Raw genomic sequence first — 27974 nt, 5'->3', positions numbered from 1 at the left:
TCACCTCAAAGGCTACTGTCCCCTCTCCCCTTGTGACCTCTCCTCACTGAGACCATTAATTCAGAAGGCTTATCTCACCCCTTTGCCTTTGGGCTCCCTTCAGGCTCCCAAGGAAGAGCAAGATCCTCCAGGAACAGGCTTCAAAAATCCTGATAGTTCTGCCTCTACGTCCGTGCTCCCCAACCATCTGCAAGGCCTTCTTTCCACAGCTGTCACTAGACTGCAGTCTCGCCCTTCCTGCACTCGCTTCAGCTTTCCAGCCAGCGTGAGCATCTGGATCCCTGTCTTTGGCTGAGGTGGGCCTTCTTCCTGGAGCGCCTCTTCTCTATGTCAGAGGCCACTTACACTTTGCTCCTCCAGACTTGGTCCAAGGGCCGCCCAGGTGAGCTCCAATGACCCTGACGCTGAGCTGGACCAACCTCCCCGTGCTTCCAGTCGCCACCAGCCTCCACAGAACTCTGCCATGGACACTGCTTTGTCCTTGTCTCTGCCGTCTCTGGCATCCCCGAGCGCAACAGAGGTTCCAGATCTTCATTCTGAATGTGACAGGACTTTCGGAGCAAAACCCCAGAGGCAAGCAAGGCCCAGGCTGCGATTCCAACAGAAACCAGCTGCAAATTAAGAACATGATACAGCCGAACCCTGCTCAGAAAGTTACTCAGAAGAACCCTCGAAGGGGAATTCCATGACTCTGACTTCCTATGTGGAACACTAGCACGCTCATTCCAGTGATGGGAATTCCAGTGGGGACGAAGGGACAGAAGTGTGCCCTGTGGCTCCCTACAGAGAAGTCTTGAAAAAGTGGGAAAGGGGGTAATAGCACTCAGGACAGCGAGCTGGAGTGAGGAGGGAACAGACAGTCCAACCACATCTTAGCTTCTTTCTGGAGGTCTTGGGTAAAATATAAATTAATAAAATTGATAGCTCGGAGGCCAAGTCCATCACTGTTTTTGCTACCCAGCCCAGGGGCTGGGGAAGAACCAGCATTCTTGCTTTCCATGTTTAAGGAACAAATGAATGACCTCAGGGAATGTTTTTCCGGACAGTGACTAAAGCTAGGGTCTTGCTTAGGCCAGATAGGCAAGTGTGCTACCACTGAACTACGTATCACCAGCTCTCTTTACGCTTAAACTTTTTCAATTAAAGATTTCAATTTCTGAAGAAACTGTCATGACTACGTCCAACTAGCGGCTTCACTCCCGCTGACTAGCGTTCGCGGTCCTAGACGCTGCTCCACAGGGTACTGAAGGAAAACAGACATCATCATCGTCACCCAGCTGCAAACCCTGTGACCTCCAACAGCAACCTGCCTGTAGAATATACTGGTATAGTGGTGGCACAAATGTCATGGGAGGAGCCAACTCTTTTTTGATCAGACTTCAGGCTCACTCCATGAGATGGAACCCATGCCTGACATGACCAAAACAGCCACGGAACTGAAACTAGAGGGGTTGTGGGTTCTGGGAGAAAAACCGATCGCTATTACTCTGCTAACGAACATAGCCATAAAATGACTCCTAATGACATACAGATATATATCCTACAGGTCAGGACATCACCCGCCGTCATCAAAGAAGTGGCTTCTTGCAGTGGATGGTAACGAAGACAGACCTGCAACTGGACAATATGCAGAGTTGGAGACTTTGGAGCACTCAGTCCTAAATGGGATATCTTTACTAAACCCCTCCCCCCAGGGTCAGAGCTCTACTTAGAAGAAATGGAAAGAATGTAAGAGTCAGAGGTGGTGGATGACTCTGAGGAAATGGCATCTTCCAGACGTGATGGGGTGGAGGCACATATGAACTCGGATACTGACAGCCCACACAAAATCTGCACAAGTTCAAACCACACACAATCACTCAGGGACAAAGGGAAGTGGACACAAAGTTCCACCCCTTACCAAAATACTATTAGGAAGCTATTTGCGATGAATACCTGATGGGAAAATGAAAATAAATGTTCTCTAACGGCATGGCAGTGTACTGGTATATCGACCATACACACCAAAGCAGGCCCTGGGCCCATGTTTTCTCTCTGTGTTTTTACTTATCTACTTACTTTTTTTTTTCTTGTTGGGATGTTTTGTTGCTTGTTTTGAGTTTTTGTTTCTTGGGAGAGAGAAGTTGGTTGAGGAGGGATGTGGGGAGGAGTTGGGGAGAACAGAATCAAAACACATTATACAGTTTTTTAAATAGGGAAAAATAATTTTGTTTATTTAGCTGGGGAGGGTGCTGGTGTGTGCATGCAAAGACCGGAAGGTAACATGCAGCTGTCTGCTCGTTCTCTCTCTTCAGGTGGCTCTGAGGATCAAACTCAAGTTGTCAGCGTTAGTGGCAAGCACTTTTTACCTACTGAGCCATCTTGCTGGTCCTTCTCTATTTGCTTTTCTTTTTGAGACAGGGCCTCTGTCATTTGCCCAGACTGACCTTGAACTCACTCTGCAACTTGGGTAAACTTTCAACTTACCAACTTCCTCCCTGAGTCTTCCAAGTCGCTGGTAATATAGGCACGGGTGACCCTAGGCTCAGCAACCAGCTCTACTCTTGGAGTATGGGAAGAGACTGTTATGCGCTAAGCAACCGGAGCCCATAGGCCCTGCTGTACCAACAGGTACAGTTCCTCCTGCCCTGCATCACCAAGGACCAGAGGAGACTGAGAGGAGGCAGCTACTGCCCCATTATGTGTGTGTGGGGCTCCTCAGTGTTCTGTGTTTTTTCAATTTGCCAGGCTTTCGCTGTCATTTCTTCCCAATGTACAGACAATACTTGCAAACCTTTACCCCGTAAGACCATTTGCCAGTGAGAGTGTTTTAAGAGTTGCACAGTGAGCAAACAGAACAAACAGCAAACCCTGAAATTCAGTGACAGCAGAGTGCTCGTGACCCCAGGGGAGGGGATTATCCAGCTGGAGCTGGCACGACACACTTAGAGAGCTGGACAGGTGCAAAGCCGGGAGTCCTGGGAGAAGGCGAGCCCGAAGTCCTGCCCTGGGGCCTGGGCGAGGACAGCAGAAACTGTCGCTATTTGGTACCAAGCCCAGAACCCAGGTCAGTTAAACTCCCATTCCAAAATCCAGACCGAGTAGGACATGGCCGAACCAAGAAGAGACTCCACAACCACCAAAGAGTCTGCTGTCCACATGGACACGTACCATTTATTGCAATTACATGAACGAGCCCAGCCTGGGGCTTGGGCACTGTCTCTCAAGCTCTCAGCTGAGCGCTGTCTCCGGTCTGACCCCACCCCCACCCCACATCACATCCAGCCATTATGTCTGGCAATAAGTTCTGGAACGAAACAGAGGGAACAGGTCTTTTGTCTAGCTGAGCCACTGAGCAGCCTCGCCAGCCGCTGGAACATCATTGAGCGAGGAGTCCTTGGAAGTGTCCCAGCAAACACGTGGGAGGAAGCCTGTCCCAGGTGTCTGCTCTGCAAACCAAGCGTGACCCTAGTGACCCTAGGTCAAGTTACGCTAAAGTCCTGGCTACTTAAACCATTCAGAAGAGCGGACATCAGGCCCTGTAAAACCTTGGCTGAACCTACCAACTTCCAAAAGAAGTTTGACCAAAAGAACAAAAACAAAAACAAAAAATCAGAGGAATCCTGGACCCAGGATCCTACCCCTCAGAGATTGGAGGCACACAGCCTTGAGCCAAGCTTCCCTGAGCTACCAGGGTCTGAGAAAAGGCTGGCTACGTCTACACCACCAGCCCAGAGAAGAAGCAAAAGCAATAGAGTTCATAGGACTCCTTTATATTAAAGTTTATTACATCTGCAAAATCTAATGTACAGAACCCATTGGATTAAGTAGCGTTTTGCCAAAAGCAAAGACTCTTGCTCTTTGGGAAGGATTTCTGACTCCAGCCTGGGGCAGGGCCACAGGGGCTGAAGGTGAACTTGGTTCTCGATGGAGGAGCCAGTGCCAGCCATACTCAAGATGTGCCTTGTCAACTTCCAGGAGAAAGGTGACCAGAGATGGTACCAAAGGCGGGAGAGTCTTAGACACACTTGGCACCCCCCACCCAGTCTTCTCTCCCTTCCATCCCTCGACTGTGCTCTAGGAGTTAAGTTCTCACACAGGCTCGTCCAATGTTGCAGTGGCCCAGGCCACGGCCATGGCCCTGAGTTCATGCACACAGGCATGACTGGTCAAGAGGTGGCTACCACATGGCATCCTGGACTAGCCAGCCTACTTACGGACCACCAAATAGATAGTTCATACATACCCTGTTGCACGCATGAGCGACAAACTTAAGAGACAACACACAAACCAAGCCTACATTTTGGCATCTGGATTTGGTTCTTCTAGGTTTAAAAATAAAAATGAAAAAGTCTGAATGACCCCGATGCTGTCTCCCAAATGTAGATTAGGGAAGCGATGTGAGGGACACCAGTCAATTGACTTGCCTTACCCCAGAAGTAAAGCCTGCTGGGGTTCTGAACAGAGAAACTAGAGGAAACATGTGCAAAAACGAGTTGATATCTAAAGTAGGCTTCCCCACAACGTGAAGTGAATTCCAAGGAGCCCCGAACTCCGTCCCCTACCACAGCACGGCCAACCCTAGCGGTTTCTACGGTAAGTGCTATGGCATATCAACCGAAGCCCCTCTCCTGTCCCTCGGATCCTCCAGCTGTAATAGGCCACCTAGGTCCAAAGCAGTTGGATCCCCTTTCTCTCCATCCAGAGCTGGGTCTCCTCCCATTTGGAGAAACCAAGTCAGAATAGTGGACTTCGGGTGTGGCTGTGGCAGAAAGGTCAGATGCAAGAAACCCTTTGCGCCCAAGCTTCTAGGCAGAAGTCAAAGAAGTAGAATGAATTTCCAGCACACCCTGGGACTGCTCGGGCAGGGCCAGCTGGAAGGGTCTGGGTGCTGAGGAGGCGACACAGTGGTGGGGAGGCCAGGGCCTGAAGTTTTTCACAGAAGAGGCGAGTGGGAGCCTAGTGAGTGGCAGGGGCAGGGGGAGAACCATTCCTCCATCAGGCGTAGAACTCTTCCTGCTTGGTGGGTTTCTGGTAGGCGCCGCCATTGGCTTGTTTGGGTTCCTCCAACGAGTAGCTGCCTTCGTCCTTCTTCTTCATCCGGTACAGCATGAAAGCCACCAGGCACACGGCAAAGATGAGCCCCACCAGGCCTCCAGCGATGACACCTAGGGAGAGGACAGAGGCTGGTTCAGTTGAGCAGCTATGGACAACACAGGAAATGGCCTGGGCCGTACTCACGCCTTCTCCTTCCACCCCATAGCCAAGGATGGCTGTACCCCACACTACCACAGAGCCACAGCCTGCCTTCTCTTTCCTACTCGAAAGAAAGACTCACCTCCCAGCACTTCCTTCCTGTCCAAAAGGCCCTGAGAGGCACCTGTGGCTCCTTCATCCACTGGCTGCTGATTCCGTTGGTCAGGCTCTATGGCAGCCACAGCTGTGTTCTCCCCAGATGTTTCGAAGGTGAAGTCCTGCAGGAGGCCAAGCTGGGATCAGGTCGGGCTGGAGCCATTGACACAATAGCAACCTGGAGCACTGACATGCCCTGTTGGGGTTCCCCTCCGGGGTTCCCCTCCCACCCTACATCAGACACAACCAGCCTATGCCACCATCTGTCATGGAATGCAATCACACTCGGGACCTTGGCACCGATACCACCCTGAGTGACAAAAAGCACCCATTTCTGTATGAAAATCCCAGGATGCTCTAAGGGAGAAAAGTCATCCTGGTGTAACGCTGGGTGGCTAGCTCTTGAGTGATGTCTAAGGAGCCTCCTGCGGATCTTGTAATCGGTTTGTTCAGAGCAGGAGGAAGGTGGAACCCTGTTACTCCATCATTGTGAAGACCACAATATGCTTTAAAGGGCAAAGGACATTAGGATGAAAAGTGCCAGATGCCAGGTACTAGTGGACACCCAGGAAATACAAAGTCACTCACCTGCTCGCCAGAGCCCTCCCCTGTAGGAAGTTGATTGGTAGCTCCATCCTCGACAACTTCTTTGATGACAGAAGTACCTCCTTCTGTCGCACGTGGAGGTTGGTGGTCAGGCTGGCCAGGTGCTGTGGGAACCAAGGTCTCATGGAGGCCAGGTTGCACATCTCTGTGGGGATGAGATGTGACAGCCTGGGGTGTGGTGATTCTGACTGTTGAGACCCGCTGGGTGATCGGGAGTTGTGTGGTCTCCCTCGGCCTGGTGGTGACCTCCAATTCCTTGTCCCGAGCGGTGAGGCCAGTGTCCACTGCCGCAAGAACTGGCTCTCCCTCCTCAGGCTTCTCTACAGTTGACAGGATGGAGGTGAAGGCAGCCTCGGCATTTCTGCTGGTGGGCTCTGGTGCTGCGGGTGTGGCTGTCGGGAGCCACACGTCCTTCAAACTGGGAGAAGTCTGCCGCAGCAAAGTGACGTCTGGCAAAGCACCTACAGGGTCAGAAGTGGGGGTGTCAGGGTAGGGAGGTCCCCGAGTGTCAAGCCTGACAAGTTCATGCTATGAGGAGACGGGGCCTGAGTCCCCCAGGGTGAACTAGCCAAGGCTGAACTCTGAAAACAAGGCCACAAAAGATGCATTTTTGCAGCCTGTTCTCTCAGCTGTGAGGAAGATCCCAGGAATCCAGGAAGGGGCTCTGCTGGGAGAATGGGCTATGGCATCATAGATGATAGGACCCTAACCCAGGACACTCATCTACCCTGCCCTCTTCCCCAAAGGCCCAGGAACACATGGCTACATCTTATCTCCCAGCCCTTGCTCTGGTTTGCTTCCCACTGCTACTCCGACTTCCCTTTTGAATACCCCCCACCTTAGTCCTGGAAGACCTCTTGGGCTAGCTGTAACAAAAAGCCTTCTCTTCCCCCAGACAGATGGTATCTAGGGAAGGAGGTGAGGGCAATCCTATAGTCAGCAGAATCTGTGCAACCTGCAGCTCCCAACAGCTTCTAGGTCAAAGTATTCCCATCTCAGAGATGGAAACACCAAGGCTCAATGGAGTCAAACTCCTTCTCCAAGGGTTTTCTCTAGACGCTGCCCATGGCGTCTTGGAGCCACTTCACTTCTTGCTCTGGGGGTTCCCCTTAACTAAGCTGTGTGCAGCTGGGCACCAGCTTCTTCCCTTGGGCACTGTCCCTCTGACTCCCATGGCTGAGGGCGGGATGGGGAAGAAAGGGAGCTCACTAAAGCTAAGTGACTGCCTGCTCACACATTTTAGCCATGACCTGTAGCCATCTCAGGGTTCTGGGTCCACCTTACCTGCGCCCGAGCCAGAGAAGTTGTCAGAGTCGTCCCCAGAGCCATCCTGATCTTCAGGAGGTACGTTTACAGCCACGATTTGCTAGAAAAGATCAAAAAGGGGTTTGAGATGAAGCTTGGCCAATGACCCAAATCCCTGCGTTCCCGTCTTGGGCAGCTGAACAGGCTCAGCCAACCATCCCAGTTACACAGGCAGGAAACCACTGCATGGAGCTCTCAGCTCTGGGAAGCCCCTGGTCCTACTCATATCCCCGATGCTATAGCACCTAACCTGGTACCAGGCAGAGGTGCAAGTATGGGGACCCCAGGGTACTCTGTCTAGTCAGGGAACCCAAACTGCGATCCCTGTGAAACTCACAGGCTGATCCCACCCTGAGAATCATGCTTGGGGGCCACCAGTGGGGTGCTTTCACAATCCCCCAGAAACAATTTATACTTAGAAAACCAGCAGCCAGTTGAGCTAGACCCTGGGATATGGGCGCAGAAGCCTCAAGAATGAGAAGTGGGGCCAGGCCTGGCATGGCGGAGCTGTCTATGCTGAGGCAGCTCTGCCCACACAGGGTGGCTCCAGGCCTGGTCACAAGGACCGTTTTCTCAACCACAGGAAGGACTGTATCCTGGTCTTGTTAGTGAAAAAAGGCTGGGGTGCCCTTTGGGCCAGGGACAGTGAACGCTAATCCGAAAAGACTCCTGCGTTCAGGGGCTTCAGTGAATGGGCGGGAGGCCTGGGATGGGCTCTCCTTGGCAACAGCAGCTGCAGGAATGCGGCCTGCCTTGCCGGCTCCAGCTCCAAGGGGCTGCAGGTGGTGGAGCGCAAACACAATCCCACAGGACTTGGGCGGGGATGGGGGATGTGGAACACGGCCCCCGGCTAGGCAGGCTGGGAAAGGGGCAGAGAGTCGGACCCATGGCTGCTCCCAGCACTGGTTCCAGGACACCAGGTACAGAAGGGACAGATAAGTAGGTGACCCGCAGGGGAGACGTGGGAGCCCAAATAACCCAGCTCAGTACAGACCATCTTTCAAGGGTGCCAGCACAGACCAGAACAAAGAATGGAGTCAAAAAGAAAAAAACAGAACAGCTGGGGAGAGTGGTTCATGCCTGCAAGCCTGGCACTCAAGAGGAAGACATAAAAGACCGCAGCAAATTTGAGGCCAGCCTCGTCTACGTGCCGTCTGGGCCAGCCAGGGCTATAGAGAGAGACTCCTGTCTCAATAAAACAGAAAAAGAAGGGCATGGTTCAACTAAAGGCCCCTGAGACTCCCTGACCTCTGTCATTCACCAGCTGAGTGGCCTTAAGAATGTCACTAGGCATCTTACGGCCTCAGTTTCCCCACCTGTAAAATGGATGCCAGCGTTAACGTCTGCACTACAAAAGGGTCACAGAATTTCTATGTGAGGAACACACAGCCTTGGCAGGTAACAAGTATTTGTGCCCGTTGTTCTAAGTAACGAGTGAGAGCTGCCCGACTTGTGGTGAGGGACTCTGGGGTCCGTGGCCACCCCGGTGCCAGGAGGCTTCTATGAACAGGAGGGCATAGCATCAAGATGGAATTTCAAGAGACGAGGAGGCAGGAGAGAGCCGGTTCACTAAGCCTCTACAGAACATCCAGAGTGGTGCAGCTAAAGCTAGCACCGAGGAAACAGGGTCACCTTGGTCCAGGAAGCTTGGCAGGACCCAGAGAGCCCTATTGGCCTCACTCAGGAAGAGAACAGAACAGAAAGAGTCAGGCATGGCTGTTGGGGAAATGGGAGAAGCTGTGTAAGCCCTACAGGCTACTGAGGGCAGCTCAGTGTGTGCACAAGCTGCTAGTGATACCGAACTCCCTTTAAAAGCACAAAGCAAAAGTATGCTCTCCTCCCCTGGGACAAAGGTTTTGAGCTTAGACAGGCCCAACTTCAAAGACAGTTGATTCACTGGGGTTTAACTCCGATGAACAGCAACAGCACAATGCTGTGATGACCCCCGCCCATAAAATTATTTCCCTGCTGCTTCATAACTTTAATTGTATTACTGTTACCGATCGTAATGGGAACAGCTGGTCTGCGACTCCAAAGGGGTTGCGACCCACAGGTAGAGAACCCACTGCAGTAGACGAAGTTCATATGGACCCATCCATAGGTCAGTTGAGAGTCCACCCCCTCACGTGTCAACCCAGATTCCCGTGGTAGCCATCTCTGTGACTGCCTCCTTAGAGAACAGCACCCTTCAGATGGGAACAGACCCCAAGATTAAAACTTCTTCCTCTCCACCCTGTCCTAACCCATGGACTCCCTCCGTGGGAGGGAGAACTGGAGATGGGTCAGAGGTCCCGGATCGAACTAGACAAGCCTAAGTCACAACCACGGGTGCAGACCTTATTCAACGTGAGGTAGCTAAGGCTGCGAATGTATACTGGGGTGGGGTCCAGACACACATAAGGCAGCTAGCCTCCTCCCTCCATACAGAAGTCCCCAAAGTCAGCAATTTCCCAAAAGGGAGAGCTTCTCTTAGAGCTAGATAATGCAGGCTCTTCACAGGGAAGCAATTTGTTCCTCCTGGCTTTGCTGAGTTTATCCAACACTATGATCTTGTTAACACAACAAGCTTCTAAAGCAAATCTCTACTGAAACCAGCAAACCAGGTCCAGGTCAGAGAATGGGGGGGCAACCCCATCCTATAACCCCCTGACCTCTGCTAAGGTAAGAGAAGCAATTCCCTGACTGCCCCATCTCCACCCTCAGCTGGGACCTTCATAGTGGTATCACAGGGGAGGGAAGAAAAAAATCTCGGCCGGTGAAGAAATCGGGGTGGGAGGTGGGGGGAGGTGGTCTGAACCCTGATTCCCCTAGATCCAGCTGACTGGAGTTTTCGATGTAACTTCAGGTACCATTTAGAAGCCTGTTGTGTTCTTGAGGGCTCATAAGCGCCCTCCCCAGTGTGGCTTCTGATCTAGATCCTTCCAGACTGTTAGGGATGTCTAGAGATAAAGAAACTCCCATTGAGTCTCCCATCTCTTGCCGCTCACTCAGGGAGGTAAAGGCTTATCTTTCTCCTCTGTGGGTCTCAAAAAAAAAAAAAAAATCAGCCGTTCAGATGGCTCAGCTGGTAAGGATGACCTGACTTTGATCCTGGGACTCAAATGAAGACAGGAAAAGATTCCTGTACCTGTAGGTTTGCCTGACCTCTTCCACATGCCTGTTGTGGTATATGTACACCACACACAGATACAGATGTGTAGTGACATACACACACACACACACACACACACACACAACTTTCAAAGAATATAGCAGGAACCTCATTGTAAGAAAAATTTTCAAGGTCTGAGCCATGAAACTCAGGGCCACTTAGCTCCCTCCCACTGAAGCAAAGAGCCTGGAAGCTGCCTTATTTGAAAACTCAAAGTTAGAGGTTCAGGGGGCAGAAACATGGGGCGTAGACATCTGCTTCGGGCATCCCCTGGGGCAGTTCAGTAAGGACCCTCTTGAGATACCCAAGTCAGGGACCCAGTGCAGGAGAAAAAAAAAAAAAAGGCAAAGGCCTCAGTTTTCCCTCTGGCTGAAGAGAATTTCCAGCACTATCTGGTTCCAACACCTCTCCCCTGCAGCTCCTCCAGATCCACCTGAGATTAGCATCTCTGACAGATAAGAAACAGCCCCTCCCAGGGTGAAGGACCTACCCAAGGCCATCTAGCCCAGTGTCCCCACACCACACAGAACAATTCTCTCTTCCCCACCCCCAGGCCTAAGGCCCACCTCCCCTGGCTAGGTCCATCTGCTTCTAGCAAAATGGCCTCAGTTTCTTAACCACAGCTGTACCACCAGGAAGCAAGATGTGGGCTTAGCCCTGCCTAACAACCCAGGTGGGTACCAGGCACACACTAGGTCCTGACTCAACGTGGGTCAGGACAAGGTACAGGAGAGAGTTCATCTCCAGTTGCAAGCCCTTGCCAAAGAGCATGTTGGGAGCTGTGGGCAGAAGGCTGGCTGGGATGCTTAATGGAGCCATTTCCTGCCAGCTCCCACACCCACACTGACAAGAAGGAAGGCCACCCTCAGTGGCCGGCACTGCAGTCTGATGGAGTCCTATGTTCTGGCTGCTTAGGGCTGAGGGAAGTCTGGCTTCCAGCACTTTGTCATGGAATCTTGAGTATGAATCCACCCCAGCTGTGCCCCAAAGCACAGTACCAACTGGGCGTCTCCGAGATGCTCAGGAATTATGGACTTTTGGAGAGGATGCCCATCTGGCCCACATCCACCAGGTACAACGGTATCTGTGGCTTCCAATCAGCACCCTAAGGTACTACTGCCGAATCAGTGGTACCTAAACCACACTGCCCTTACAAAGCACTAGTGACTCCCTCCATAGGGCTGGATACTTTGTGTTTTAAGGGTAAATCACTCACCTCTATGCGTGACGACCCAAGTTCCATCCCCAGGACCCACATGGTAGGGGGAAAGAACTGACTTTCCCAAGTTGCCCTCTGACCTCCACATGCATGTCTACACACACACACACACATAGGCACACACACACACACAGGCACACATACACACACACATAGGCACACACACGCGCACAGGCACACACACAAAATGGAATGTGACTAAAGAAAAATTTTAAGATCACGGAATTTTGCTATTAAATGTAACTTCAAAACTCTAATCATCACCTCGGAACTTGAGGGTATAAACAAGTGAAGGAATAGACTGGGCTTGGCCCCAACAGAGCTCCCAGCACATACCCAGTGCCTCACTACAGGGGCTTCAGGAAGGAGAAACCTCAGGGGCTGGGATAGGAAGAGCCCCAGTAGAGAATAAGACAGTTCACTTGGGCAGCTGGGAACGTCTGGTCACGGAGTGGGAAAGGGAGGGAGAACTATGGGTTGTCTGTGGCTGCCTGGTGCCATAACAGAAGCCCAGCTTCCATGGGTGGGAGCCTAGTCACTGAATCAACAAGCCCCATTAGTCACGACAGCCAGTGACAAAGGGCCGCTGTTATCAAAGCAGTTGGGTCACAGCCATTCCCAGGCAGCTTGGATCCTAGCTAGTCTGGGGCCTCCACACCTGTTCCAGAAGCCCAGGCTCCAGTCACATGGTCTCCGTCCAATCAACACACACTGCTGAGAAGGGCAGGGATACACGGGCCCCACGGGCACACCAGGATAAACACCTTTCACTCTCATCCAGCCAAGACTCCACGCCATAACCAGCACCCCAGGGGGCTTCAAGCAGGTTCACAGTATACAAGAGATCTACCCCTACCCCAGTGTCTCGGTTAGACCTAAGGATCTAAGAGCTATGAGGAAGTCCTCTCCCCCCAGAATTCACAGCTCTAGGGTGCTGAGAACTCTGAGCTATACAGAATTCTAGATTTCACCTCCCTCTGTGCAACTGGACACATGACCAGAGAACGGCATCCAAACCACCGCCTGTCTCCAGGGACCCCAAGAACTACCACAATGTCAGATTGTACTCCGACGAGACAAGGGTCCACGTACTGGTGCCGTGGCCAGGAGCTGAGGGAGGCAAGACCTCAACTCCAGTTCTCTGACTGAACTCAGTGTTCAAAGACAAGGCACCAAGTGGGCAAGAGAGCTCAGTAAGCCAGAGCCAGGAGCAAAGCAACCTGGGAAGGCTCTAGATTATTCTTTACTTCTGATACCTTCACTCTTAGCCGTCAAACACCACGGTGCAAGAAGGGCCTACTTCACCAAGGAGCTGAGGGAACATTCGATCTTCCAAAGGCCCTTGAACTCACCAAGGAAAGCAAGGACCTCCTTCCTGCCAGGGCCAACCAGGAACAACCTTGTTTTTTCCAAGGAGCTGGCTTCCTAGCCCAACACCCTCACCCTAGCTGCCCCATAGTACAATGTGACCGACATCAGTGGGAAGATGCTGGCGACACTGAGCTATCCCAGGGTGCCCCAAAGGTAAAGATGGGCGTCAGGGGCAGCTGTGCTACAAGGTGCAATGTTTCTCCAGAAGGGTAGAGCAGACAAGAAAGAACATGGCTAAAATTCCCTCCTATCCTGGTAGTCCTCAGCCTGGGGTCTTCACTGTTCTCCTTACCACGGTCACCTTTTCCTCAGTCCTAGATGAAGTGCTGGGAGCATGTAGCGATAGGGTGGATTGTCCCAAAACATCTCCAACAAGGGTCTCTGGGACAGTCCTAGCTCAACTACTCCCATGCTGGGTGTCTGAGCAGCTCCCTGTGTGTCTCCGGACCCATGTGTGGGTAGGGAATAACGTGGCTTGTTTGGATAATCCTGAATTCTTTTAAGGCTCTCACGTGTCACGCTGAACAATGTGTGAGGATCAGAGGCCAGAGTTTCATGCTGAGGTGATGCCCAGTCCCTCACTTCTCTCTCAGGCACCTGAGAAACGATAGAGAGGTCTCAAGATCCAGAATCCCCCTCCCGGCCCCTCCTAAAGCCACCTCCAGGAGGGAGGGCCCCCACTGGTGCCTTGAGGCAACACCCAAATTTCCGGCTGACAGGCACGATGATTTATCAGCTTTCGGTCTCTCCACCAACAGTCAAGCTGGGACCTGCAGAGAAGGTGACTGGTGACCCAGTAGGGAGGGAGGGGGAGGCCCAACCCAGGGTGGGGCCAAGGTGAGGACAGGCAGGTGAAGAGGAGTATCAGCTACCTCCCTAGGCAGCACAGAACTTCGAAGCACCTCCACGGTCCAGACCCTGGCAGCATTTCCACAGACAGGACCGATTTCCCAGGATCCCCTGGGTGCACACACATTCCCCCAACTCAGCAATCCCCATCGCTGCTCTGCACCTGCCAGTCACCCTGTGTGTGTTGTGGGGACTCCTGGGAATGGGCAGAGTGCAAAGACAGTATCCTTTCTCGGTTGCAATAACCCCTTTTGGTCAGCATCTCCCTTTAGTGTAACATCAGAGGGCAAACCAAGGTCAATGCCAGAGCCAAGTCTCCCAGCACTAGGCCCCTTCCCTGTACCATACCTCCAATCTCGGGACCCACAATAGGTCAGTGTCACTCGAACACCCTGATGCCCACACCTCCCTGTGGGGCTGGCACCTGCCCTACAGTCCACATGCCAGGACTAGCCTCTGAGCAGGCTCAACTGAGAGCTGGGTGTGGCGCTGGGACTGGAAGACCAGTTCCTCCACAGCTCCCTCGTGCCAGAACTCAGTTAGGACAGGCAGGGCGAGATTTCAGTCAGTGTAGAGCAAGGGCACTTGGTGAAGGCCCAGCTAGCCTCTTACCAGGTACTGCTCCTGGAGGGAGCCAGACAGAACCCCACTCCTGAAGGCCAACCACCTCTCTTCAAGCTCTTGGGCCCTGACCAGCTGGATATGCTTAGAGGAAATGAGAAAACCCAAAATAGTAAAAAAAAGATGTCATAGCCGGGCGGTGGTGCATGCCTTTCCAGCACTCGGGAGGCAGAGGCAGGTGGATCTCTGTGAGTTCGAGGCCAGCCTGGTCTACAAGAGCTAGTTCCAGGACAGGACCAAAGCTACAGAGAAACCCTGTCTCAAAAAACCAAAAAAAAAAAAAAAAAGAAAGAGGAAAAAAAAAAGTTGTCTTATAATTTGGGCTCTCCTTTCTTGGAACAAACCTGACTCGGGCTACCCATCCATATACCACAGGGGTTTGACAGAACACCAGCACGAGGGCTTCTAGGGTCCAACCTACGACTTGTATACTAAATGTTCTCCGGCTGGGCGGGTCAGCTCACCCTCAAGGGGCAACCAGACACCATTGTGACTGAAGTGAAGGGCAGCAGACCACAAACATGACATCTAACAGTGGTGGTTAGGTGGAGGGCAGGGACACTGGGCACAGTGACTTGATGTCATCTCTCGCCGCTTCCAAAGAGCAGGTCCAGGAGGCTGCTGGAGAGGACTGGAATCAAAGGATCTCTGAGTAGCAGCCTGTGTAGATGGAAGGGGCAGCATTTGCACTGTTCCCCACCCCACCCCCACCATTGTACTGACCCCAGGCTATAAAGAGAAACTGGGTCCTCTCGGCTTCCCTTGGGCACATCTTGCTGGCCAGGGCCAAGGGACTAGAGATGACTGGCGAGTCTGGAGGATAGAGAACAGTGCAGGAACCCTCACCATGATCACCCCTAGGCTGCCAGCACCCCCAAAAACTGCTACCTAGCTGATTATAGACTCAGCGGGGCATGGGGACCCGACACCTGTGCCTCCTGGACTTCTCTGGCCATTTGACTCCTGAAATGGCTAAATAAAGTGTCCTTGGGTTTCAGAGACGCAGACACTTGACACACCTGCAGCCAGGGCTCCAGCTGGGAGGCTGGGGACACGACTCCAACTCTAACCACCAAATCTCTCTTCTTGAGTCCCTGCAGTTGTGCAATGCCCTCCCGAAAAAAATTAAAATGCCCGTGGGAGGGGCTAAGGGGTACTAGTCATTCACATTGGAGCAATCAATCTGTTTCCTATGGGGGAGGGGCCGATTCGGGAACTGGGGTTCTGCAGTTGGGTAGGAGCTGTAACCGATGGGAAAAGATTATCAAAGGGAGACCAGAAGGGACCAAGAGCAAACGTCTTTATAGCCTTTGTCAGAAGGCAGGTGACAGAAACACCCAGGAAATATATTACATTTCCCTTCCCTCTTGAACTACAAGATGTCTGTGCCTTCCCCCTCTCACGTATGGAAAGTACAATTCAGACAGAAAAGACACCAAAGCCACTGGGAAGCAAGCAGAAGGCAGAGCACACTGGGAGGGGTCCCATAGCAGGGTGGGCTAGTCTGCAGGGTAGGACTCTCCGAGAGGAGCCTGTGGCTGAAACGGTGGGTGGGTTCCTCAGTTCCTGGACTGGCTGAAAGGGTGGGTGGGTTCCTCAGTTCCTGGACTGGCTGAAAGAGTGGGTGGGTTCCTCAGTTCCTGGACTGGCCCCAGCCCCACAGGAACAAAATACGCTAGGCCCTTTCGCTGACACCTCACAGCCTGGAGAGGCTGGAGGTTCGCACAAGCACACAGTCTTTGTAGTTGACACAAAGGTGGCTAACAGGGAATATGGGGGCAGCCTTCAGCTACCTAGGTCCTGCGGCCAGCAGTGGGTGGGAGAAACTAAGGACCTAACCCAGGCTGTAGCCGTCATGTGACCCAGGCTGTTGGGGTCACATGAGGCACAGAAGCAAATCGAGACTTTAGGAAATCAGTCATCAGCAGCCACTCTTTCTTGAGTAACATGCAGGACACCGGTTTGAGCACTTTCCCTGAATTAGCTAACCTGTCTTTAAAGCCACTTCCGGGCCCTCGTGCTGCAGCCATCTACACAATGTGGACAATGAGGCAAAGGGGACAGTCTCTTGTCACTGTGAAGAAAGGCCAGGCAGATTGGCTTCGCCAAACCCCAGTCGTTATCACAACGCAGCCCGGAGCCCTACTCCACAGAAGAGCAGCCCTCACCAGCACTGCGTGGGCTCAGGGCAAGGGCCTCCACCCACCTTGCACTCCGGCCCAGTGTGTTAGCGTCTAAAGAAAACCTGCTTCCTCTCATGGTAACCTACAGCTCCCTACAACTGAAACCCTGCTCCCCCAAGCCCCCACCAACTGTTCCCTGGTGCCTGTGTTTTCCCCACGGCCTCCCCCTTTGATAGCCCAGCCCACACAGCTCACGTCAGGGCCCAGCCTCATAGAGAGACTCGGTGAAGATGAAAGTCTGGACTGTCAGAAAAGGTTTGGGCTTCTGAGGAAGGACAAAAGCCGTCTTTGCAGGCCCTGTGACACTAACACTCCCGGGGCAAGACCCGGAGGGCCATTCACATGAAGGAGACTCTACACCCTCCTACGCGGGCACAGCCGCTGGGGGTGCCGTACACAATAGGCCATACTCAGGACAACTGTGAGCCCCAGCCAGATGACAGAGAATGCCAACCACTTCACATATTCACTTGCATTTTCAAAAGTCCTTCCAGGCAGGATAGCATGACCCCATTTCACGGGTGAGAAAACTGAGGCTTAGCAGAGTTATGTGCAAGATGGCATAGGAACCAAAAAAGCCAGGATGTGGTTCGGGTGGGCCAGATTCTACCCTACATTTCTCTCTAGCCTGCCCTGGGTTTGGGCCAGCCCTGGTGAAGGCCAGCTAATACTCCAGGAGCCCCTTATTCAAGCCCGGAAGATATGAGTTAGCTTGGACACCCAAAGGTAGGCAGAGCCAGACTTCTGTGGAAAGACAGGTGGCCGGTGAGTCCAGTGGATGCCCGGCCTGTCCTACCTCAAATCCACCAATGGAGTCCTCAGGACCACTTCTAGGATGTTACAATCCAGGCCAGCCTCCTCCTGGGGGTGGGGGAACAGAGGGAACGCGGTGCCTACTTGGAATGCCCTTCAGAGTGCAAGGGCAGGGAGGTAGGTGAGAACCTAGAGACCACACAGCCCACAGACCAAACCTAGGGCCCGGAAACAAGGGCCCCATCCCTCCCCAACATGCCATCCTGGGAGAGAGGTGATCCTAACACTGTACCACACCCCTCAGTTTTCTCTGGGAGAAGCTGAAATGACGTCAACCTTCACGCTCCCACAACAGTCTTGGCGGCTCCTTAGACACTCTACAGCCTGGGGCCTTGCGAGCCCAAACCTGACCCCCATATCCACCTGGAACTCTCCTAGGAACCTGGACCTCCAAGGTCTGAGTGCTTCCGGGTCAGCAGAGAGGCCAAGGGCTGCTGCAGAGAATATCTTAGCGTCACTCTGTGCCCTCCGACACAATCATGTCCCCAACCGGTGAAGCCCCAGGAACATCCTTAGCCACTGCTGTATGGCAACCAAGGACCAGCACACATTGGATGATGCCACGGGTAGACATCAGTCCCCAAGTTCCCCAAAGAAGCCCCATCCTAGGGAGCAGTGGTCCTCACTCTATCCACCTACCCCAGGACTAGTGTTCTCAGCCTGCCAGTTCTGGGTCCCCCCTCACCTGGTCTGCCCAATGGCTATCGGTGAGCAGACCCAGGCATCAGGCCCAGCTCCTGCCCTTCCATGAGACAGAACAGAGCCTCTGTGGCCACATAAAAATCTGGGATAGACCTAAATGGGAAAGATAAAGGTGTCTCGTCCCTGTCATTGTACTGGAAGGCTTCTCTTACCATTCTTGGAGACAGAGACACAAGGCCATCTTGTATTTCCTGACGCCCCATCTACGAGACCCTCCCCAAGCACTCTCCATAGCCAAAAAGCTGGCAAGTCTAAAAGCCTGAACAAAGTCGGCTTCGTAGTCTAGGCTCCCAAGAGGATCTTATGAGGGCTTGTGAAACTCTGAGATAAAACCCTCCAGCTGGCCAGGAAGACCCTGGAGAGGGCTGAGTCTCTAATGCCCTTCACCACTGTCTCTGGTCTACTATGGTGGGTCTACTCTACAGACGGGCACTCTCCCTTGGTGCGTTCCCTGGGTACCCCCAGCAGGTACTCTAGCCAGGTTGGCATTTCAGGCAGAATCCTCCTGGGGCAACAGAGACCCAGGTGGCACCTGAGACACCCACAAGCCCTGTGACACAGTCAGGATAGGTCATGAACACCTGAAGACAATGAATTCCCCTTTGCCTCTCAGCCCCCCGAGGCCTGTCTTGTCTCACTGCCCTGCCCCACCTCATGCCAGTGGGCGCCAGTGGGTCAAGGTGGATTGGGTGAGTCTCCAGGGAGGATTCATGGGGCCTGGCATCGTGACTCAGCTGATGAGCGCAGTGATAAACACGCCCACCTGCCCACTGCCCCAACCTGCCCGGCGCAGCTTTCATTCCTGCTGATGAGCGGACCTTGGGGAGGATGCCAGGGTGCCTGGGTGTGGGTGCAGAGAACAGCACCTGGCCTCCACCCCCAGTCTGACCTGGCCCAGAGGGCTTCATCCACTCTAGTTCCCACAATGAATGCCAAGGGCACAGATCTGAAAACCTGCCTCACCTCTGTTTCCAGAGTGGTCTCTTCTGAGACCCCTGATGAGTCTCCAGAAGGAATAAGGACAGAGCAAAAGCAGTCTGGGAGGTCCTTCAGGGCCACCTTCACCCATCCCAAGACAAGGTCTCACTGCTAGCGTAGGACTCTTAAAGACGCAGCAGTGGGAAGGAAGAGGTCCTGGAGCAGATGTCACAGGCCCAGAGGGTCAACTACTTACCTGGGCCACAAGGAAGTCAGGGACAAGGCTAGAACAAAGAAAGGAATAATTTCTGGATGCTTCTAAGCCAGGGATACAAAGAACATCAGATGCGCAGTTCAGAAGGGGGAAGACACCCAGAAAGGGAGGGGGCTGCAAATAAGAGGTGACCAGGTTTCCCAGATGTTTCTATCATTGCTGGAGAAGTCAAAGGAAAGCCTGGTGGAAAGAGACCGCCAGGGCTGTGCAGGCCGCAGCCCCTGAGCATGCCTGTGTGCCTGAGCACAAACACGGCTGCAGGCCTCAGGTGAGTCACTGGGCAGAACTTTTCCCAGGGCTGGAGGCCAGAGAAACGTAACCTCTCTATATAATTAGGCAGCCCACGAAGCCACAAACACCAGGAGACAGTCTGAGACCCTTGAGAGGCTCCCAGCAGAGCTACCTCTGGAAGCCTCCGAGTTCCAGAGTCAGCAGGAAAGATTCCTAGGCAAATCTCTAAAAGGAGAGTTAGCCTACCACCAAGACCAACACCACCACACCCACCTGTCAGTGGTCCAAAGACTTCCTCCTGAGTTCTTCCCAGTCATGTGAAACCTGCCTCCACTTGCAGGCTTCACCAGGCCTCCCGACACCCCAATCACACAGCACATAGAAGGCGGCGGGATGCCCCTCTTCCAATACCCACCCCTTGCCAGGGCTTCCCCAGCATCAACAATGGGGAAGTAATCTGGAAAGCTCCTACAGAACAGGCAGTAGTATCCTGTAGAAATCCCAGAGCGAGCATCCCAGAGCGAGCAGGCTGCCCAGCCCCACCCCCCGCCCCCATGTCCCTCTGGTGCTGAAATGGCACCAAATTCAGGGTCTTACTCTAAGGACCTCGTGTGTCTACAGTCTGCACCAGAAGCTACCTGCTTATGGTAAAAGACAAATACCCATGCACTGTTGGCACTTGCCAGGGTACTCCTGTCATTCTCAATAGAAGGTTCTAGAAAGTGCATTCCCACCTAACACTCAGTCTCTCCTGGAATAACCAATAGGGAAATGACACCCTGCTGACTCTGCTCCAGGGCACAAGGTCCTGGAGGTGAAAGCACTCTCTCTAGACTTCCTGTTCCAGTATCTTCCCTCTGCACGCACTAAAGCAGGCTCTTGGGGGAATTTCCAAACCCAACACTTCAAAATCATTGAACTGGGGCAAAAAAAAAAAAAAAAAAAAAAGGCAATTAGGAAACAGTATGTTCTGTGAGCTTTGGGACTAGACTAGACATAACTTAGTGTCCAAAACACTCTCCTAGCATACCCCCGGCATTGGAGAGAGCCAGGAGCATAGGAGCCAGGAGTCTTGTGGCCAGGATACCCACCTCCCCAGGGCTTACAAAGGCTCTACTAAATCTGTAGGTGTGTCCTCCATGCCCCGCCCAGACAGACTCCTTGGCACTCAGTCAACAGAGTGTGAACTTTGTGTAACCTAGGGTACACATTGCCCACTGTCAGGACCCCACTGCTGTCTCCTGACCTTGCCTTTCTATGAAGAGCTCTTGCCTGTACCCAAGTAACCATCAGGTACACCCAGCCAAGGCCCAGGGTGTTGCCCAGTACCCAGGATTTGCCCAAAGGCACAATGCAGGCCAACTCAGTTCAGTCAAGTGCCCCCTCTACACAAAATGCTCACAACCAAGGAAGACATGGAAACACCAGGCAGGGCCTCACAGGACTCAGCCAGACCTCATATGCAGGGTGTCTTGGGGTTGTAGGCACTGACAACTCTACAGTATATTTATATCATACATATACTTAAGTGTATACATATACATGCAAGCACACACATGCAACCACATACCAAAAGGCCTGTTTCTGCCACTTTCCTCTCTGTGGAGGGCTGGCCTCTGTGAGCCGTTTCTTCCCCATTCAAAAGATGAGGCGATGGTGTGGATCATAAAGGCTGAGGAGGAAAGGCTAAGCTGGACAGGAGGAAAAGCAGCGAGCACGCAATTAAAGGTAACCTTAACTAGTATCAAGAGCTGTCTTTCCTCGGGGCACTTTCAAGAGAAGCACTTTCACACCATCTCTTAGGAAATGAGTACGCAAATGACAGAATGAGGGCAGAAAGAACAGGTACGGCGACATCTGTCCTGCGGACGAGGATGGGCAGAGTGGAAAGTGAGTCACTTAAGATTACATAGTAAATTAGTGGCAGAGTTGAGCTTCAGTATGGGGTGCTACTTGATCCAAAGCTGTTTCTGACCTGCCAGACAGCATGGGTGCTCAACTGTGTAGAACACGAACTAGAAACATACGCTGAAGAGAAAGGGAAAGACCAAAGCTAAGAGTCCCAGCCAGGCACGGTGAGCTCACGTCTGTCATGTAAGCACTTTGGACGTCAAGGCCAGGCTAGGCCACAGAGTTGAGAATCAGTCTCAAAACAAAAACAAAGACCTTCACTAATTAACACAGAGAGTGGGCTAGCCTTGTTAGTCCAAGGTAGCTGGAGCCCAAAACTCACAGAGGAGAGGCGGCTAGGGAACCAGGGCTCATGCTCACGGATGCTTCCTGGCACTGTGTACACGTCTTCACTGAGGAAGGTCCCCAAGTCCTTCACCTGCCAGTGCCTCCACATCACTCCAGGTCCAAGACGGTAGGGGTGGTGGCTCCCTTTTGTCCAGTCTCCCACCACACTGCAGCAACCTCAACTGAGATCCACGAGGGATATGAAATTCACACAGCCTGAGAGTCACCCAAAGGTGAGACCTTTGTTCTTGTAAGAATTATAACCAATCTGATTTGGTTTTCGGCCTGCTAAAGAAAATAAATCAGAATTGAAGAGAAAATGTGTTTGTGCTTGGGCACACCAGTGTTACTACCAGAGAGTGAGAAGGAAAGGGGCAGTTAAGAATGAAGACCACCAGGCACAAGGACACCATGTTCTTCAGAGCTGCACAGAACCAGGAGACTGCTTGACCTGGCATCATGAAGAGGAGGGCCTAGCATCAGGAGGGATTAAATACAACTAGCCTTTTATTGTTGAGCATAACGGAGAGGAAATAAGGGTTTCAGAATCCTGCTCCAAGAAAGAATACTTTGTAAAAGCGGGGCGTGGTGGCACGCACCTTTAAATCCAGCACTTAGAGTCAGAAGCAGGTGGATCTCTGTGAGTTCCAGGACAGCCTGGTCTACACAGTGAGTTCCAGGGCAGCTAGTACTCCAATAACCAAGACCCTGTCTCCAAACAACAACAACAACAACAAAAAGGATACTTTGTAAGGAGGCGATTTTAACTCAGGGAAAAGCGCCTGACTACCATGATGATACATTCTCAGAGGATTTCAGGAATCCCAAATTCTGCTGCAGTGCTTGGAGGAGGGGGGAGGGAGGCGTCTATAAAGTACTGCAAAAACCAAGTTTTCCTGTCATCCTTTCCAGGCCCTGCTCCCCACCAATGTGTGTTAAGGAGGTTTTACTGGGGCCCATCAGGAGCCACAGGTAGGCTAAAACCAGCTCCACCCTCTCTGGGGAGCTGAAGCCAGCAGTGACATCACCTCCAAAGGCTGGGCCCATCCTCCCCCACTCCCTCCCACTCTGCCAGACCTCAGGGGAAATGTCTCTACTAGTCCAAATAATTAAGGAAAGAAAAGAGAAAAACAGCAAAGAACTATTCCAGAGTGACTTTTTTCCTTACGTAGCTGAAACAAAGACCATGGGGACACACACCGAGGAACAGTTTGGACAAACCTGTTGCAGTCTCTGGGGAGTGGCTCGCAGCAGGCTCCCCTCGCCCATTCAAAGGCAGACACCCAACAGTCCCTCTCTGTCCCATGCACTGGTCCCCAGAGGTGTTCTGACCTGCTTCCCACAGGAGCTAAGGGAGCCCTCGGAAGGGGACAAGATCTCTGGCAACCTCTGGGTATCTGCTTCCATTTAAAGCAAATCCCAACTGCTTTCATTATTGGGGGGGGGGGAGAGACACTCTGGAAATGCCCTCAGTCTTATGTACCCACTTCTAACCCAACATGGTTTTTTTTGTTTGTTTGTTTTTTATGGAAGAGAACAAACCCAACTTTATAAAAGAAGAAACAAAGAGTACACCCTTGTCTTCAAGTAGGAGTCTGTCCCCAAAGCTCAGACAGTGACTGAGCTCAGACTCAGCTCAAATCCTCCCTCCAGGAAGCCCTCCCAGGAATGGAGGTCTCTCACCTTGTGTCTGCCTAGAGGGCCCAAGCTCCCAAGCCAGAAAGGAAACACAGTCCATAGAGAAACTGGCCACCAGTTGCCTACCCAGCCGTGATAACGGGAGCTTGAGGGCCCTAGTTCACAGGAATATCTGCCTCACCAAAGACGACAGGAAAGCGATCAACACCTCTTCAGATCCTGGCTGCAAAGAAATGCAATACAGCATCTCTACTGCCCCAGCGAGGCCTCACTGGGCCTGGAGAGTCGGGCTGGAGGTAATGCCAGGCGGGTCAGGGAGACAAGCCAAGCGGCTCCACTTTCTTCTCCACAGTGGTAACTTTGATTCCAGGCATGATCTGAGTCCCACAGAAACCACAACCCTCAAGAGCAATTTCTTGGACCTTAAAGCTGGGACTGCAACGGAGACTCCGCTTGGAAACCATATCCCTCCCTGAGAACCTTGATTCAGCACCCTACAGGCCCCCAACTCATGGGAAATTGGATAGGTATCGAGGTCCTCTCAGACTCCAGAGTGATGGAGTCACCTGGGAAGCGGCGAAGACAATGCCCATTAGCAGTGATCGGGGATGGGTCCAGGTGCCACTTGATATGCACACGACCTGGGTGTCTACCAGCGCTCAGCTCGCCTTCCCTGTGCACGTGCCTCTCTTTGCCAGGACTATCGAAGTTAAGCAGACCAGATGTGGCGGTGGGAGACTGCCACTTCCGGAAGGGATAAAGCCTGAGGCTCCGCACCTCGCCTCTGCCTCTCAGGGGGATGGTCAAGCCGGCCAGTCGAAAGGATCCCGGGTATCCACAGTGGGTGCGGGGGCTAGGGGCGTGGACACCCGGCGGGCAGCGCTGACACCTGGCGGCGACCCGGGACCCGGCCCACGTCAAGGGCCGGCGCTGCGGGGCGGTTCCCAGGGAAGGGTTACAGGGGCCGAGAACAAAGCGCCCCCGTTGGGGAAGGCGGGCTAGCGGACGGCGGCTGGGGCGGGAGAGCACTTTCTGGGGACCCTCGACAAGCTCTTTGTCGGCCAAGTCGCTCGTTAGAGAGACCGACCCCCGCCAAAGGTGGGTGGCTGCATCCTACTCAGAGGCCTCCCCCCACCAATCGCCAGCTCCACGTTCGTCCCTCTTTCCCCGCGGCCCTACTGGGCGGGCCAAGGGACCCGCCTTCCCTGCGCGCGGCTTCAGCACAAAGCCGAGTCGGGGGAGGGGAAGAGCCGTACCGGGGTCCACTCGCGGGGAGGGTCCCCAGCGCTGGCCATGCGGAGGAGGCCCTCCGGGGGGCAGCACAACTTCAGCGACCCCAAAGTTGGGTTCTTAGGGTCCTTAGCGTTGTGAAGCCAACTTCCCGGAGTCTCCCACTGCCGGCTCGGCCCAGCTCACCTGGGACAGCCAGAGAAAAACTCAAGGGCCCCACGCCTCCCTCCAGTGTCCCACGCACAGTCCTGATCCCGGTCCCTCCGGCAACCAGCACGTCCGCCCCCTCCCGCTCCCACGCCGGCTCTGCTGCGCCCAAACTTGTCCGGGTGCAAAGGGCCGGGCGCCCGGACTCCCCGGCGCTGGGGGCGCAGCCGACACAGTCTGGTTTGAATTAGGGTCTGCGGAAAGGGCGTTGTGGCCATGGCCACTGCATCCCTTCGGGTCACTGGCGGAGGCCAGGCCGCTGAGGTGGCCAGCGAGACAGCCACGGGAGAGAGTGACTCCAGGCGCCGCCACAGGCCGGCGGACTAGATCCATGTGGAGTCATTTTACTTAACTGGGAGCCGGGAACCAGTGAAGGCTCCACTCTGCGGGACGCCCCAGCCCCTACCACGAGCTGTGGGACTCGCGCGGCACCCACGGACGGTGGAGGGAATTGGGAGAGGAGTCCTTATTTAAGGGCTCACCATCCCTGGATCCGCCAGGCAGCGCGGGAAGAAGTCCCCGCTCCCCTCCCCCTCCACGTGCCGCCGCCTGCATGGCATCGGCGGGTGGCGAGTCCAGGCTTCCCGCCGCCTTCCAGCCCTGCCCCGGGCCACACTCACCGGGAGGACAGGCTGCAGGCGCAGCGCCAACGCGCAGAGCCAGAGCCAGAGCGCCGCGCGCCTCATGCTTCCCAGACCGGCGGCGGGAGCTCGGCAGGCTGCGCGGGTCGGAGTTGCGGGTTGCGCGGAGCTGCGGGACCGCTCTGCTGATTGCGCTGCGCTTTGCTGTCCCGGACGCCTGCCCAGCACGCTGCTGTCCTGAGCGAGGGTTGCAGGTTCCTCCGGCTGGAGTCAGCTTCCGACTGCCAGATCCCTTCTTTTGCGCCAGGCTCTGTCTGCTCTGGCCCGCACCTCTCCCGCCGAGCTCCGCCTTATAATAAACCCACAGGCTCCTAGCCGTTGCAAAAACTAGCTGCCCACCCCCAGCTCCGCGGGCCTGGGTAGCCCCAGTCCCCACCCCTTGGGCCCCGCCCTCTTGACTGCCCCGCCCCCTTGGAGCGCCCCACCCCTTCCACGCCTCCTAGGATCGAAGCCCACCCCACTCCTGAGCTCCTGCGGGTCTGAGCCCTGCCTTCCTTCCCTGAGCACTGGTGCGGGCTATCTGTGATACCCGCGTGGTGTCTTCCTTGATACGTGGTTGATGAAGACCCAGATGCATCCGCTACTACGGCCTGTTCCGGAGTACCGAAGCGCTGCCCTGGAGAAGGGCGATTATTAGTCCCTTGCGTGTTAGGTTGCAGCGCCCTCTGGATGAGGGCGCCCAGTGCCCTCCAGATGAGCAAGATTCTGGGGGCCACCACGGAGCCCCACAGCGATGAGGCTATATGTAAACCGAAGGACAGATGTGTTGTTCCCACCTCCCCACCGGCTGAGGATGGGCCCGGGTGTCTTGGAGCCTTTACCCGCAAAGTGCTGGTAACTCTGGGTCTTTTAAAGCTCTGAGCACTGTCTGGAAGAGCTGGATTTTTTTTTGTTTTGTTTTGTTTAAGTTTTTGCTGTCTTTCTATAAGAGACAAAGCGCTCTCTCTTCGTATCCGAAGACCAAAAGAAAAAATAAATGGTCTCTTTGTTTCCAGGTGACCTCAGGCATCTGAGGAGCTCCAGTTGAGTTTCTGCTCCTTAACGATTCTCTATAGCGCCTGAACCCCACGGTTTCCAACAGCCTTCAAGCACGTCAGTCAAAAAATAAAAATTAAAAAAAAAAAAAAAAACAGAGCAGAGAGAGCCTGCGGGCGTGGCAAACTGAAATGAGAGCAAAGGGCCTGTCTTGCCTTCAATCTGTAGATGGTGCCAAAGGACCTTCGTACCTGAAAGGCAGAAGCCAAAGACGGCATCTTCTTCATCCTTATTCCTTGGGCAGGGCTGAAGACACCTTAAGCTCTTAGAAGTCTCCAGTGTGTAGAGACTACACTATGGAGCCCGCCTTCTGGAAGTTCAGTAACCGCCTTTACCTCAACACACACACACACACACACACACACACACACACACACACACACGCCTCCAGCAGTGGCCCATAGCCCAGCACTCAACAGTGTATGACATCGGAAAACTCTCCCTTAGCAAGTGGGTCCCAGATTACCCAGATCTATCTATGGGCTATAGTTCCTGCTGAATTCTTGCTTGGATCCTCGGGGTCTTGGTAAGGAGCACCCTAATAGCAAGGCTCAGGGAAGCCTAAGACCCAAAAAGCAGGTCCCTCCTGGAGGCTGGCTCCAGGGTCTGAAGTCAGCTCTTCAATCCTCCCAACCCAATACGGAGAAAAAAATAGGACAACCTGGTATGTTACCTTCTGGTCCTCTCAAAATAGGGGGGGAAATGGAACAGGAAGGGATTGGCGGGGGTGTCTCATGTTCTAAACATGACCAGTTTGATGTTTCCTTCAAACTGAATAAATTTACCTCCAATCCATGAGTCTGTTTAGGGGCAGACAAGGAAAAGGACTCCTATAAAGAGGCTGTAAAAAAGGCATATACACAGAGAAAGGAGGTGATAGCTCTACTGGCCTTAGAGCCCAGACACCTCCCCACCCTGCGTATACAAGAGCGCCTCTGCCTCTACCTCCCCTTACATCTAAGGGATCATTCCTGCTGGCACCTCTTACAGCCAATACACACTGCAGTGGTTGATTACCTCTGCCTGCGCAGAGAGAGGGCTGGTGACTGAGAACCCCTAAGAGGAGGTCACTTGCTGGGCAATGGTGACACACGCCTTTAACCCCAGCACTCAGGAGGCAGCGGCATGCAGATCTCTGTGAGTTCGAGGCCAGCTTGATCTACAGAACAAGTTCTAGGACAGCCAAGGCTACACAGAGAAAGCCTGTTTCGAAAAAATAAATAAATAAAACAAAAAGAGTTGGATACTAGGAAATTAATGCCTGGCTTAGAAGAAAGTCTCTAGCCTTTCTGAGGCTAGAGGGCCTCAGACAAGGCCATCTTGGTTTGTGTTCTAACCATGGGTTATTAAATATTTTCCTTTTCATCTTTGGTGAATCCCTAAGTCTGCTGCTTTCTTTCTTTCTTTCTTT

The 27974-nt window shown here is 53.3% G+C and overlaps 1 protein-coding gene across 1 annotated transcript; it reads right to left on the bottom strand.

The window, feature by feature from the left end:
- Positions 1 to 3736: 3736 nt before the first annotated feature.
- Sdc1 (syndecan 1) lies at positions 3737 to 25875 on the bottom strand. Its single transcript, XM_057773726.1, has 5 exons — positions 25508 to 25875; positions 7222 to 7303; positions 5920 to 6398; positions 5318 to 5453; positions 3737 to 5147 (listed from the first exon to the last, which is right to left on the bottom strand). Exons 1-5 carry the CDS (start codon positions 25571 to 25573, stop codon positions 4978 to 4980), a joined length of 933 nt encoding a protein of 310 aa, XP_057629709.1. The 5' UTR covers positions 25574 to 25875; the 3' UTR covers positions 3737 to 4977.
- Between the last annotated feature and the right edge of the window lie 2099 nt (positions 25876 to 27974).

This window comes from Chionomys nivalis, chromosome 1 (genome assembly GCF_950005125.1).
Source record: "Chionomys nivalis chromosome 1, mChiNiv1.1, whole genome shotgun sequence".
Classification (NCBI taxonomy): Eukaryota; Metazoa; Chordata; class Mammalia; order Rodentia; family Cricetidae; genus Chionomys; species Chionomys nivalis.
The sequence above is the reverse complement of the archived record's forward strand: the minus strand, read 5'-3'. Positions and strand labels throughout refer to the sequence as shown.